Here is a 14,739-nt window from a genome sequence, read left to right as displayed (position 1 = left end):
ATGTACGCGTACAGGCGCTAAAGCTTTTACAGTTACCTTTAATCAACTGACTCAAATTGCACCAGAAGGAGAAAATACAATAGAAAAAAAGCATGTATGTGCGCATGAATACATCTGCAGATATGTTGAAAGTGCCTTCTACCAGCACATATGCAAATATCTCAGAGTCACTATCGGCTCCTTTGCAGCTGCATCTTGTTCCCTTCAAACTAATGAAATCAATTCAGCACACTTGGGAGCTGGAGTTAAAGTGCTGCGAAAGTATGTGACAAATTACTTTTACTGTTCAACTGGTGTTTGTGCTTGGCACTGAGTTTGGCCTTTTGGGCTCCAGGGTTTTGTTTGCAGTGTCTTATTCACCCTTCCATAAATAGCAACAAGTAGGGCTCCCACAGACGGTGCACCCAGGCAACTCCCAGCTAGCAGCGCAATAAAGACTACTGACTGCAGCGAAAAGGCTCGGGAAGGCCGATCCAGCAAGTTCAGCGCCTGTTTCTGCAACAACGGAGTCAGGCCTGCCAGTCTGATTGGCTCCTGTCACAGGTGGCAAGGCCGCGGGGCCAGCAAGAGCTGAAAAACACGAGTGAGGGACACAAAGCGAACCAGAAGCGCAGGGAAAATGGAAAGAGTGAAGTTTCTCTCCTCAAGCGTTGGGGCACTTTCTCACCAGGCAAAATGAGGCCAGAAGCTCAACAGCGGCTTTAGAAGTGCTCAAGGTCAGCAAGAAGACATTGCATTATGGGATACTTCTGGGCTGAAATAGCCGTTGCATACACTTACGGATTATAAAGAGATTTAATGTGCTAAGTTAAAGACTAAGTATACACATAATTACTGGTTTTTAGCATACCACTCTCTTTCTGGATACTCCGTTCTTCTAAAAGAGCATTTCCTTGTACTTTAATGGGCAGTTATGGGGTTACTATAGGAGAACCCACGTGTTCAATAAAGTAGCCTTCAAGAAGAGGAATGTCTTGTGTGAGGAATCCACATGCTCTGTTAGATTATTCACTCACCATGCACTGAACCACAGACCATCTATTAATACTGCATCAATTCAGTGACTGCACTTTTGTTAGAATGTTTGAAATTCAAGATATTTTTCTACCCCAAAGTGAAATTTTGGGTTGGAGGCAAAGACTTATTTGCATTGGCCCACTGCTCAGCCATGTTGTGGAGTCACAACTTGACATTTTTAATGGAAGCTTATGTAATTCTTTGGCCAGGACAAATAACACCTCTCAAAGCTCTTCCTGTGACTCCTGTGACAGCGTAATATTTGTAACATTTGCAGACTGGAGTTCTTGTTAGGCGATAGAGAAGACAGCAAAGTAACATGCTCTCTCAGCAGCACTGGTGTCTGAGTTTTAGAGACGATCCAACCGTCTTATCAAGGGATTCCTCATAACTGGGACACCAGAAGTTGTAATTAAGCGCAACTAACTAGCTGGTAGGACAGAAAACCAGCAGCATGCTCTGTGCCAAGACTAGAAACCGCTGCTCAACAGCACATCTGTCAGACTCTATTTTGGAAAAATAAGTAAATTAAGTTGTAAATCAGGCATTTTCCAAACCAAAGGACAAAGTGCGTCACTTTGTGCAGCCACAAGCTTTCGTAGGACTGAAAGGGGCTGGTCTCATCTTTTGCCAACACTGATGGAGCTGTTCTCTCCTACTCGAGAGCCGCAGTGTGGTTTCTCCAGTATTAGAATGAAATACCGAAGCTACTTACCACATAGCCTTTCAGGCGATTCTGCTCCTCCTTCACCTCCTTTCCCATGATCCCATGTGTCTCCATTCCCATGATGCACTGAGGCTCTCGGGCCGGTGTCAGGAGGTCAGCATCTTCCCTGGTGAAAGCGGAGCCAGTGAGAGAGAGTGTGGTCCTGTCGCTCCTGCGGGGCAAGCAGAGTCGGAGGTTACTGTGGTGCTGACAGCGGGGCTTCGCTCCAATTATGGCTCTGGAGTTTTATACCAGTGTTTGTGTTATTTGGTTTAAATAGTCATGAAACGCAGCTGATAAGAGGGAATGATGTAATGTTTGGATCTAAAGATAGGCTGCTGACATGAAAGGCTCACAGCCTGAGAAATTCTTGGAAGGCTGAGATGTTGGAGATGGATGTCAGAACTGTGAACTTGACTTACTCCTGACCAAATTTATTATTATGAACAACTCAGTCGCTTTTTTTTTTGAATATAAGAATTGTAATATTATACATTGGTCAGACTGATATGACACGTGGCATGAATATTCACAGTCCCTGAGCTAAGCATTCAAAGTATAATATTAAGCTTCATATATAGATGAATTGTTAAAACAAAGTAACATAGTTATCGTTTAAAGACTTTTTCTTTTAGACCACCATCGCCTCAAAGCTCCCACTTTTATAGAAGAAACAAACAAACTAACGGGCAGACTGCCTTGAAATTTCCTGTTGCTTCCCGAAAGATCACAGTTTCTATTTTGAACATTATTCCACAAAATGCCACATTTTGCTTTTCTAGGTCTTTAACAAATGCTAGTTTGTGTTGTATGGACCACAGCGCACAATCAGTAACGCAGTTTCTTATAGTTGGGTTTCCATTTTACCACAGCAATGAAATGTGGTTGTACTCATTAAGTAGATATGGCCTGTGATGTTCTAATGATGTAAAGGCCTGGATACATACTGTAGGCTATTATAGAAACAATAAATTAGTTTTACAAATTCAATAAAAATTACAAAATATTCTTGTAAACGTGTTGTATCTCAGCTTCGGCAGGCTGTTTCAGATGATGTCAGGATTTTAACAGTGAGAAGAGTCCAATCCATGGCGTCAACTTGACACGTCGCCAAAACATTATTCACCTACAACTGCAATCCAAACTCCAAAGCAAGAAAAGTGCAGATTATAAACCAAGAAGCGGGCGGTGAACGTTACTGGACTCCAGACATCTAGTCTTACCAGTCCTTCACTCTGCTTACAATTTTTCACAGAGTCCAACCCAAATTAAACAAGGCTAATCAAGAGGGGGAGAAAAGTATTCGCACACAGCTCATTTTCATTTGGAAAACTCCTTCTCAGTTTTTGCCAGTGCATAATTTTCATGGAGGGCACTGGTAGAGAAATAACAGAAAACTACAGTTTCAGCTCAGTGAAAAAAACCTGAAGTGAAGGAGCAATTACTAGGTGAAATGGCGCATGCATGCAAGGCCACCATAGTTGTCAGTGGTATCCTTGGCCCGCCGACATACCTGAAAACCTTCTGAAGAAGCGTCCAGCAGTCCTTCACCTCGCTCTGCTTTTGTGTGACGCTGGCAGCCAGGGCAGGATGGAGGTTAGACAGCTGGGACACGCTTACATCTAACATCTACCACACACAGGCCTGCAGGTTAGGCAGAGAAGGCTTCTTGCAACACACTTTCAGGATCTGACAAGGCAGCGCTTACGACTGTTCTTACCATGATCTGACTGGCAATGTCACGAATTTCTCTGTCTCCAAAGTTTTCCAGCTCTTTGGACGCAGCCATGCTTTTCCTCTGAAAGAAAGAATATATGACGTGAGTAGAATCTCTGAGGTAACACTGGGATGGTTAAAAAAAGAAATCTATAATAGACTTTGAGGCAATTTTACCATGTTGTTAATGGCGAACAATGTGTTATCAGCCTGCTGGTAGAACGAGGACACCTCTAGAGCCAGATGAAGGTTCTCATGGTAGTTTTTCAGATGAGATTGGACCTTCAGCCACCTACAGATGACAGCAAAAAGGAGCTCAATCTTCAATCAGCGTAGTTTGAAGATGTTTTATGCTGCATACCAGATCAACTTAAAGGAGGGGGGGGAATGTACATTTTATTGATTTGTTTCCTCCTGCTGGAGATGTTTTTGCCATCTGTCTTCCCTTGTTTCTCCAGTTTTAGTGCCAAGTTGTTGATCTCCTCATGAAGGTTCCTGTGTAGCTGCTCATCCTGCAGGGAAACAGCACAACACAATCCAACTATGACCTCAACTGTCTTTACCGTACACCCTGGGAGACAAATTACAGTCAGCCATAGATAAACGACTGGGAAACCTCAACCAAATTGTAAATCAAACCATTAACATATGGGAATGTATATATTTTTAACTCAAGAATGCTGTTTAGCATGTATAATGCTTTTTCTTTTCTTTTCTTTTTTTTTAGTCCTGTTATTAGTGCTTGTTCCCAGTGCTCACCTGTTTCAGATCTAATATCTTCCTGGTCAACTGCATTTTGTCAACATTTTCCCCCAGGACATTCACCAGAGACTGCTCCTCTTCCTGCTGGCACACATAAAAGTCAGTGTTTATAGCCCCCATTTGTTAGGAACCCGACCATTATTTCTTTTTAGAGGCACCAGGATTAAACTGCATTACTCCTGCTACCAAGGAAGATGCTAAACAGAAATAGCCTTCAGCGCAAGGAGAGAAACTTTGAACTTAATACTAATGCACAGAGGAAAGGATGAGTGGAACTGAATGGAGAATACATCTCCTGTAAGGATGAATGTTTTATAGACTTCATAAGCAACATCCTCCATTACATTCCCACAGGTCCATTATCAATCATCAGTTCCCTTGTGCCAGACACGGACATGAACAGAGAGATAAACACAGGCTGAAAATGCACTAGATGATTGCTTTTTTGATAATGACAGGCAGATGTTGTACACCGGTGAATATACACAAACAAGAGATGTCTTCAGGATACTGAGCTAATTTCCTGTATTAGCAAGTGCCGTTTTTTTTTTTGTGCCAATTATCTTGACAACTGTTGATTAGAGCTGTCCGCGGACTCAGATTTGCCTCTGGGCCGACTGTTTTTGGTATTATCGTTACATTCAGAGAGATTCATTAGCTCAGACTTTTCTGTTTAGATGAATGGGAAGAGGAGAGGAAGATATTTGAAGAGATAAGAAAGGGGTTGCAGGCAAGAAAGTACAGAGGGAATTCTGAAATTTAAATGAAGGAGCAACTTTATAAAAGAAATCATAAAAACAAAGTCACATATTTCCCATTAGGGATAAATTTGAAAAGTAAAAAACCACTAGAACATGCCAACATCATCAATAAAACCCCTACATTTGTGAAGAAGAGCAAAAATTGCAAAGGTTCTAATCAGTAGCTAAGTAAAATTGGCTCCTCTCTCTGCAATTAAACCTCTTTTGTCCACTTAGCATTAAAACAGAAGAAGACCAGGATCCCTTTTTTTTACCTTTTCTTTAATCCATGCTTCCAGCTTGTCCACTTTTTTGTTGAATTCCTGCAGGTTCTTGGCTCCGCCGAGGGCTCTTGTCTGATTTGCAGCCATCTGTTTCAGGGTCAGCCACTGGTCCCTGAGTTGGCTGAGCTGCTTCTTCACCAGATCAGATGTGGGGTTCAGCTTGCAGATCAACTGCTCACCCATCTTTAGAAACATAAAGAAACACAAAGCCTTTTCATTTTTTTTTTTTTTTGTACAGATGCAGTAACAAGACTAACATGGAGCAGAGGATGAACCCATCTGACACCTCAAACTGCCATGACTCGGATGTATCCTTGAAAAATCTCCCAGTTCTGCCTCTGCTCTTCCTGGGCCGCCCAAGTATCGAGGTAGGTTAATTATGACCAATGTTCAATTTCCAGACATTTCTCCGGAGGGAGAAAGTATAAACTGGCTTGACAGGGCCGTCTGGAACACCAAGGGTTCTGCTTTTCTCTTGCCTGGAAGTGCCTACAAGGCCATTATGTTATGTGTTATGTGATCTGACAGGCTCTTTTAGCACAACAGACAGTGATTAATGGTTGCATTCAGATCTCCATTATGTGTTAAAAAGGTAAAATAAACATTTCGTTTTGGACCTCTGGTGTGCTTGCTCTGGTTACTCTGAAGTGTTTAAGTTAGAGTCCCGCCTGTGTCGAATCACTTTGCTACCTGGTTGAGTTGAATTAGGGTGTTCTCAAAGTCTTTGAGGTCTCTCTGAAGTGTCTGCGAGGCTTCCTCCCAGTCCTGCAGGGGGCAGCACTGAATATTACATCCATCCTTCAGGTCCTGCAACTTGCCTTTGATCCATGCTTCTGCCTGCGTCACAAACAGACACAGAAAAAGTAGTTTAAGATATGCTTTACAATGTGCATAGTTAGTGAGTTGAAATTTTAGTCCTGATGTAATACAACATGGCTAAGGATGGCTGAGGAGGGTGTTGTTTTACCACAACACAGTGAAAAGAGCATTAATAAAATAACAGTCTGACAAAAAACTGATTTGCTTCCCCAAAAAGTAAAGTTATGATACACTCTACATGTAAAAAACATGTTGTGACCAGCTAAATGTACTTGTGTTAATCAATAATAAACATGCTCAAACTAGTGTCAGACATTTCCCAGTGTTTCAGCTAAATTTATATATAGAACTTCCCCATCTGAAGCTCATCTACACCCCGTAGTTTGTGCTATATCCGCTGTGTGACTGTACACTCCAAGCGTTCGTCACATCTAGCAAACAGAACATTTTTTCCTCCCTGCCTCGGAGTAATACGAAGCTTCAGGCACATCAAGAACAGCTCTTTGTTCTCCGATGTCATGTTATGCAGAGCAGAAGTTTCTCTTGGCAAGTGCCTGCGCTCCATTGCATAAGGCTTTGTCTTGTGGAGCTGCCTTTTCTGGCAAAACTTTTGCACTGAGTGAGAAGGCCAAACCAGGTGGCCAAAATCAGAAAGTGTTGGAAAGTACATGTTTGTTTTCGGCAGAGAACACAGCATGGAAGTCAGTGACCCTCCTACGCCACAAGAAATGAATGGATTAATAAATCAGCTCGCTTGTCAGACTGATCCCGAATGATTTAAACAACCGATACGATCAGCTTTATTTCTCACAGAGTTGCTTTTGTGTACGGTGCAGAATGTCAAATAACAGTTAAACACACAAACAAGTCATTGTAACATTCAAGGCACTATTTCCTCAGGAATGTAGTATGACTGACATCGAATAACAGACTCTATAGCAACCCTGCGTTTGAATCAATAAAACATCAAGACCACACATGACACATCCACCAAACAACTTTTTTTTTTTTTTTTGCTGTAGATTAAAATATGATGTCACTTCTCCCCAGAGAAGCAGGTCATTAACTTTACAAGGCCCTCAGGGCAGCGGAGGTATTTCTGGGTTGAACAGAAGGAAAAGAACTTGACAAAACAGGCCTGCCCCGATCTCTTCACACTGGCTCCCATGGCATTATAATGACCTCATAGAGGAAGCCCATGATTCCCTTGTTTCTTCCTGTCCACTCTCTGCAACAATGGTCTGTTTATCGAAATGTACAGTTGGGCCTTAGTGTGGCCACAAAGAACAGACTGCTAAACGCATGGAGCTCAAACTGTGTCACTACTTCTAATTTTTTTTTTTTGTGGCTGCACAGGAAAACATCATTGCATTCAACACCGGACAAATCTGGAGATTGTAATCTGTAGAGAGAAAGTGCTGTTTTTCACACTGCTTTTCATTTCTAGACTATAAAACATCATCAAGGAAGTTTGTCAAATCAGCTGTCTTTTTTAATTCACTTATTGACTTTCAGACCACTTTAGAACTTAAAATCATGAATTCTTATAAGTTAAAGCATTGTGATTTAACATCATGTTTTGTTTTTTTTTTATATAATTTTATTTGCCTTTTTTGCCTTTATTTGATAGTGCAGTGAAGAGTGAGATAGGAAAGCAGCAGAGAAGAATGGGAAAAGGACCTGCAGCAAAGGGTCATGAGCTGGACTCGAACTCACTACCACTGTATCAGGGACTTTAAGCCCTGTACATGGGACACCAGCTCAACCAGGTCACAGCGCCCCTTAAGATGATGTTTTGAATGAACTGAGCAGTTGACAGTTTACATAATTCATTAAATTCAGTTTAGGATAAACAAAACTAGGATATAAGCAGACTTCCCAGGATAGAATAGAATAGAATAGAATAGAATAGAATAGAATAGAATAGAATAGAATAGAATAGAATAGAATGGTTTCTATTGATTTATTGATTTGTTAGAGAATTAAAACTCCCCAGAGAATCTTCTTTTTGTAGTTTGACAAAACAGATATTGTGTGTGTCTTTATTATAAGCTAAAAGAAGCAATGGTTACGTCTTTTTTTCATTATAACAAAAAATATTCTTACCATAATAAAAGTTAGCATTACACATTACATCAGTCCTGCAGACCTGTAATTTATTTCACTGTAACCAAAAGCAGCTTCACAGATCTTTTTGATACTGATTCTGGTTCAAAATCTGAGGCAGAATTTTCTCAATTTTAAAAAAAGAATAACACATTTCTTTAAATTTAGAAAAATGTAAGAAAAAGCAGGTGTGTCTGTGTAACCATTGTCTATGTGACTACTTGATGCAGCTTAATATCTTAAGTTGAATGAAGTTGTTCTCTCAAGTTCAGTTATTTAACTCAATTAGTTTTACGCTTTTACAACTCACAACATGACTTTAAACTAGTTAATCAACCAAAGTTCAGTTATCTCCCCATCTTAGGGCAGCGGGGGAGCTAAAGTTTCCAAGCTGAATTAGCTTCAAATGATCTACAGCGCACAAGTTTCAAATAATTCATTTTAGGTGAAAACGAGGACAGAGTGTGTTCATCTTTGCACTTTATGAAATGTCGATCAACATGCCTCTCTAGTAATGTAACTTGGCTCCGAAAATGCAGTGGGAGTTAGAAGTTTCTCTACTTTCTCTATCATGAAAATGAAACGGTGAAAGGCGAGACATTTCGCAGAGCAGCCTTGGAGACAGATGGCTCTCGACAAAGTCATGCGTCTCCATGTGGTGACCTGCTTTGCTCTCCCAGCTTTAACCATTAGGGGCCTTTAAAAGTCTCCCCTTGGAAAGCTCGCTTCCACTTTCACAGCAATGTAATACTGTAATAATGCTTTTTCTTCAGTGATAGCAGTCAACCGAATCGCTGTAAAACGAGCAAGTCCCCTGGTACCAGAACCTCTGACTATTTAAAGCTCAAAAAGTTAAAATACAAAAGGTTGTTTCCTTTCAGAGTGACAGAAACTCCACTTCAGAGCAAAAGGGGCTGCTAAGCTTGTTAACAACGTGCTACAGAGCTGTTTTCAACACATGCATACATCATATGTTTCCTTCAGCCGACACGTCCAAAATTAAATTCTTATTTCTGGAAGTAAACGCCTATCACTTGGACGATTGCTCAACAGAGGTCTGAGGAAAAAAGCTGGAAAACTGCTGGACAAAATGTCCCTCAGCCGAACTTGCTGAAAAATGTCCTTGTGCGCCGGGGTGGACGCAGCGATGAGATAACACAACCAGTTGTGCTGCTTGGCTGACTCTCTCTGGGCCATAGGCGTGAAGAGATGGAGCCAAACAATGATCTCATCCCTAAATAATTGCTTGTGGCGGTTTCCCCTCCCTCTCTTCCCTCAGCCGAACACAGCTCATACAGTTCCTGGGACAAAATAAGAACCAGTACATATTTTGTTCTCTTCTCGAGGGTCATGCGACAGGCAGCTTCCTTTCTGATTTCATCTCACAGCTTGCTGCTTTTGCGATGAGCCCACTCCACAGCTTCTTTTCATTCACATCAGAGGAGATGAGAGATTCTGATAAGCTGCTTACTGAGGTTTAATTCTAAAACAATTTCATCTGAAAAATATGCACATTCTGAAGAAGCGGATGAGGAAAAAAGCATCTCTTTGGACATTTTATTAGATGTGAGGTAACAAACCAGCCTTTCATGAGAAGGAGTGAAAGACAGATCATGTGATAAACCTCCTGAAATACCGTTGATGGTGATGTCGTGTGTGCATGCTTCTCTTTACCTGCACTACTTCCTTGTTGAAGAGCGAGTTGCGCTGAGTGAAGCAGTCACTCTGGGATGTAACAGCTGCCAGTACTTCGTTCTGGGTGTGTGGATGACTTTCCTTCCTCTGAGGCTCTTTCTTCTTCAGTCCAGGCACTGAAACCTGTGTGAACGCACAAGCGTTGACAGCAACATTGGCCCTTTTTAATTAGCTAAAACTGAACACCAGATGAAGCTTGGTAAAAACCTATGAGAAAGAGGTGCAGCTCTCCAGCTCTAATCACCCAGCAGTTAGGGGGATGCTTAAGTGTCCACTCTGTGTTGATTATAGCATTTTGTTTACCATCCAGAGACATTACAAACACGTGTCAGACTGGCCCCAAGGTCCCTGTTAACAAAAACCCACTGTCAGCACTACGTGAGACGAACTAAACGCGACTGGCACAACTTCACTAATGGACGAGCATTCCTGCTGCTCTCCAATCAGGAAACATCTGGGCACAAAAAGGAAGCAGGGACGGACAGATCCTTGGATCTCTGTCATTCTTCCAGCCTCACATGTAAACACATCACCTCTTTGGTAGGTGTACACGCTCTCCTACCTGCGCAGGTGAAGGCAACGCCACATGCTCAAGTGTAATTAGATACATTTCTTGGCTGTTTGCATGAATAATAAATGAGTGGAGTAAAAGCAAAGTATTGTTGTGGTTACAGAATAAGAAATGATGTGAAAGATTACTGTGGTTTTTTTGGTTCTAGGAGGGGAAATGAGGCCATTGCTGTGTCAGTGTGTTATTCTAACCAGCGGCCTCCATGAGGACTGCAGCGAGCCTTTTCTTTTGTTAACATCTTCCCTGACTTCATGTTTTCCAGTGAGCCCTGCCTTCGCAAGGTCTGCTGTTAACACAGCAACTTCATCCACAACACACACTGATGACTTCAACGAGAAATAGACCAACTCCAACAGCCCACAGACGGTAAAAAATATCCTATAATATACTTTTGCTCTACATGTTCTGTATACTTTGCTATTTTGGGCATCTGCGAGGCATTTAAACAAAGACACGTTGCTCCTATAACTCATTTTCCACCTCTGTGTAACTTTGCTCCAAATATATAATATAGTAAGTTTGGCGAACACAGACCCATGACTTCACTTCCTAAACTCCAAGAGATTAATCAACACACAGCTGGCTATAAAAACACAGCAAAACAACTGTTTTCCTACAGTCTGCGTAAAGTTTGGAAAAAATTACATCATTATCAATATTCTCGATAACAAAAAATACATTTTAGGCTGCTTATAATAGACCTTTTACTAAACTTTCATGTTTTGCTGAAATAAAGCAGTTTTTCCCCTTAAAGCTGACTACTTGCTATTTTTAATTGAGCAGTTTCTAACATCTTACCTGTTGGACGGATTCTTCTCCGTTCATTTTCATCTTGGTTTGTTCCAGCCTGGCATGAAATTCATCACTGCTGTCTTTTCTGAGTAAAACCTAAAAAAAATAAAAGATGAAATTAGAAGCCGGTAGTGAAGAAAATGAGCCATAAATGAGTGGAACAAGTTAGAGAGAGAGAGAGAGAAAAAAAACCAAGGCAGGAAAGTTGCAAATCACAATTAACATTTTTACAGGGTCTGGAAGTCCACGTGCCGATGACTAATATCAATAAGTCTTACATTTAGACATATTAAAACAAATATCTCGACCGTTAACCACCAATTTCATTAACAGCTTTGAGATTCTGTATTCTGCTGGGATAGATTTTGTCAAACTATGTGTCATAAAGATTATTCCATGAGAAGCAATTCCTCAAAACCCCATTTAATTAAAGTGGCAGCGATTGAAAAAACATCTGGTCTCTTCTAGTTGCTACATTTGCTCTGTTTGTTGAGGGTTAAAATGTTGACTTTTTATTCTAAATTTGAGGTTAATTTCTTTGCTTGTACATATAACACCAGCATTAAACAGTTAAATCAGTTAAAATTAAATATGCTACCACATAAATGTAATGTGACACATCACTTTGAAAATATCTGTAAAAAAATGTATTTAGTTTGTGTATTTTTTTAATTTCAAAAAGTGTTTTTAGTATGCTGCTAAATTTTAAAAAAGCACACCTTCATCATGTGTGATGTTTCTGATTTTCTTGTTAGGTTTGCTTATTTGCATTAGTAAATGTCTTGTACCTTAAACTGAGAATTAGGCTTATTCTCACAGCTCACTCCCACAATCCTGGGCAGAAGTGGGTCCGACGTGCTGCTGCTGCTGGTGATGTTGTTGTTGTTATTGTTGTTCTCAGATGTAGATCCTGTGATTGAAAGTTGAGCTGGTCCCACTGTCGTCTTATCCTCCGATTTGTCTTTACTCCCAGAGATCGTGATCTTCTTAATGGATCTGGACACAGCAGAAGCCGAGGCGACATTCTGGTTCAGCTGGTCCTCTGCTGCCATGTGCTCCTGGTCACGTTTCACTGGAGCGACCTGCTTGACAATCGGCGGGACCAGACAGGGGCCATGTGCACAGACCTGTGACCGACTGAGGTAGAGCGAGTTCAGGTTGTGCTGTAACACGCAGTTATCCAGAGCCTCGCTGGGCAGATAAGTCTGTGTAAACTCCTGGCATTTTGGCACAGTGGGAACTGACAGCCTTGTCCCAATGGTGAAGGGCTGCACCTTCCTCACAATGCTTTCAGACATGACCAGTGTCCCCAAACAGAAAACACAATTACTGAAGTCCAAAGTGGGAAAAAAAAAAAAAGTCTGTCACATCCCTTTGTACACTCTCCTCTCTAAACAGCTGTCCAGTCTGTGTTTCAGCAGGCAAGTGGAGGGTTGAACAGTTCGTGGAGAGAGAAAAAAAGCTCAGTTCTCCACCTTCTTGTGCATGTTGAGAATGCACAGCACGCAGCCCAGGACAGCTTCCTTGGACTCCTGGGATCGGACGCGGTCCCAGATGTGGCGCAGGGCCGTGCCAAGGTGGGCAGCGCCTGTCGAGAGGCTTCTCCGGAGGAACTGTGCCACTGAGCCTGCCAGTCTGCTACTGAGGAGCCTGATAACCAGGGACCGCAGCAAGATGAAAACTGCTGGCATGCTGCCTGACTGAGCTGCGCTGAAGTCTTGAAAAAAAAAAAAAAAAAGGAAAGCTCAGAAAAAAGGAGGGGGGAGAGAGGAGGGTTGGTTATGAGAAGGGATGAAGTCACCACTTCTCTCTCTCTCTCTCTCTCTCTCTCTCTCTCTCTCACTCACTCTTTCTCTCTGTCAGGAGCGACAGAGCGGAGAGGGGGCTGTAAAGCCTGGCTGTCAAAACTTCCCCTCTGAACCCGAACAGAAAATCTGGCCAGATAAGAGGCCCGGCGGTAATGGAGTCACAGGGAGAGACCTCTGTCAGACCTCTTCAATCACAGCTTATCCCTCTATGAGGTAATATCCTCGGCTGAGTCACAAACACACACCCACACTGCATCTCCTACCTCCACTTTGCACAGTGCAGGTTCAGCCGCAAGGAGTCCAGAACTTGCAAGACAGAAAAGTCTTAAAGGAGAGGATCAGCTTCAGATGTTCTCGCCGTCTGTCCCAGAGTGAGAATGCTCTCTCCGGCTCTGAGCCTCTTCTTCGGTGAGGAGCAGTTGTCACACAGGTTGCAGCTGAATGGAACAGAGCAGCTCTGTGGATCTGCTCCTTAAACCTCAGAGCTGCTGGCATGACAAGTGTGTAGAGGAGGGGGGGAGAGGGGTGCAAATAGCAGTCAAGCAGATGATGACCCCTACCACTCCTTGAAGGCTCAGCAAAGCAAATGTTGGCCTGACTGATTGGAATGGCAGGAGTGGTGTGCTTCTGTCCCGGCAGGAGTGTGGTGGTGGTGGTGGTGGTGGTGAGGGGATTGCTGAAGAGGGCAGACAGCAGAGAAAATATTTGCAGGGAGGAGAAGAGAGAATCTGCTTCCACTGGTGAAAGCTTTTCCCCAAAAAAGGAACTCTCACTCCTCACTCAGCTGCCCTCTGACTTGACCTCAGCACCTGGTCCAGCAGCTCTCATGAGCACCGAGAGCAAAAAAACAGAGGTTATTACATGCCTCATTTTCAACACAGTGCTTTTAGAGTTCACAAAATATTGGCCCGTGCAGTGAAATTATATAACGTTTAGAAATAGAAACATTAAAAGAAAAACATTTGTTCACACGCTCCAGCGTCTCCAGTATAGTTTGAGGAGGGCGAAAAAACAGCCAATAGCGGGACAACAGTCGCTCAGCGGGGCTCCACATGACAGACGCAGCCCTGCAGTCGTCATGGTTAATGATGCTTTTAAAAGAGCTCTGGTTTCATGATGAAGTCATCTGAGGAAGAGTTTTAATGCGTTGCAGCTTGAAATCAGAGATAAATTCTGCACAGGCTGGGTGGTGTTTGGTAGAAGGCTGGATGGGTGGAGTTCAAGGGGTTTGGCTAACTTTAAAATGACATTTCCTCATATTGCTGGGTGAGTGGCTCTTAAAGTGTGCGATTTATGTGTGCAGTGGGTACACTGTGTGACCGTAACGCCGCCATATGCTCAAATGTCGATTGTGTGTGCAGCCGAAACTGGCGCTCATTTGGAAACATTAGTGATTTTTCATTATTTTTTTTTTAATTCTGTATTTTTTTCTTGTTGTTTTTATGATATGAGAGTTGTTACTGAGAATTTGCAATTCACAGCTTAGCTCATAATACAACTTAAAGCAAGCAATTAAAAATCCACAACAGATTCGCTCCATTAAACCAACTTTTACAACCATGGCTGTGTAACATTTACACCAAAACATGAAGGTACACAAGGTATGCACTTGCAAAAACATGAAACAGATGAGACTACAGGACCGCACTGCTATCAATTATGTTAAATAACATTTTTATGCATCTAAAAAGTAACAATTCAAAAGAGATTATAGTATTTTGTA

At 42.1% G+C, this 14,739-nt stretch overlaps 1 protein-coding gene across 6 annotated transcripts in view; it reads right to left on the bottom strand.

The window, feature by feature from the left end:
- The window catches only part of mymx (myomixer), a 33,042-nt gene extending 19,713 nt beyond the window's left edge, over positions 1–13,329 (bottom strand). For 2 of the 6 annotated variants that reach the window (XM_008300916.1, XM_008300990.1), the window contains exons 1-11: positions 11,997–13,328; positions 11,215–11,304; positions 9,825–9,968; positions 5,916–6,062; positions 5,217–5,408; positions 4,199–4,285; positions 3,833–3,951; positions 3,617–3,731; positions 3,444–3,521; positions 3,237–3,352; positions 1,733–1,895 (exon numbers count right to left, since the gene is read on the bottom strand). In XM_008300916.1, the coding sequence (XP_008299138.1) occupies positions 1,733–1,895; positions 3,237–3,352; positions 3,444–3,521; positions 3,617–3,731; positions 3,833–3,951; positions 4,199–4,285; positions 5,217–5,408; positions 5,916–6,062; positions 9,825–9,968; positions 11,215–11,304; positions 11,997–12,506 (1,761 nt within the window). In that variant the 5' untranslated portion in view covers positions 12,507–13,328. Of the gene's footprint in view, positions 1–1,732; positions 1,896–3,236; positions 3,353–3,443; positions 3,522–3,616; positions 3,732–3,832; positions 3,952–4,198; positions 4,286–5,216; positions 5,409–5,915; positions 6,063–9,824; positions 9,969–11,214; positions 11,305–11,996 lie in introns of all 6 variants that reach the window. The other 4 variants (XM_008301294.1, XM_008301065.1, XM_008301220.1 and 1 more) reach the window with 4 other exon arrangements.
- Positions 13,330–14,739: the final 1,410 nt, after the last annotated feature.

This window comes from Stegastes partitus, unplaced genomic scaffold (genome assembly GCF_000690725.1).
Source record: "Stegastes partitus isolate 25-593 unplaced genomic scaffold, Stegastes_partitus-1.0.2 Scaffold1, whole genome shotgun sequence".
NCBI lineage: Eukaryota > Metazoa > Chordata > Actinopteri > Pomacentridae > Stegastes > Stegastes partitus.
The sequence above is the reverse complement of the archived record's forward strand: the minus strand, read 5'-3'. Positions and strand labels throughout refer to the sequence as shown.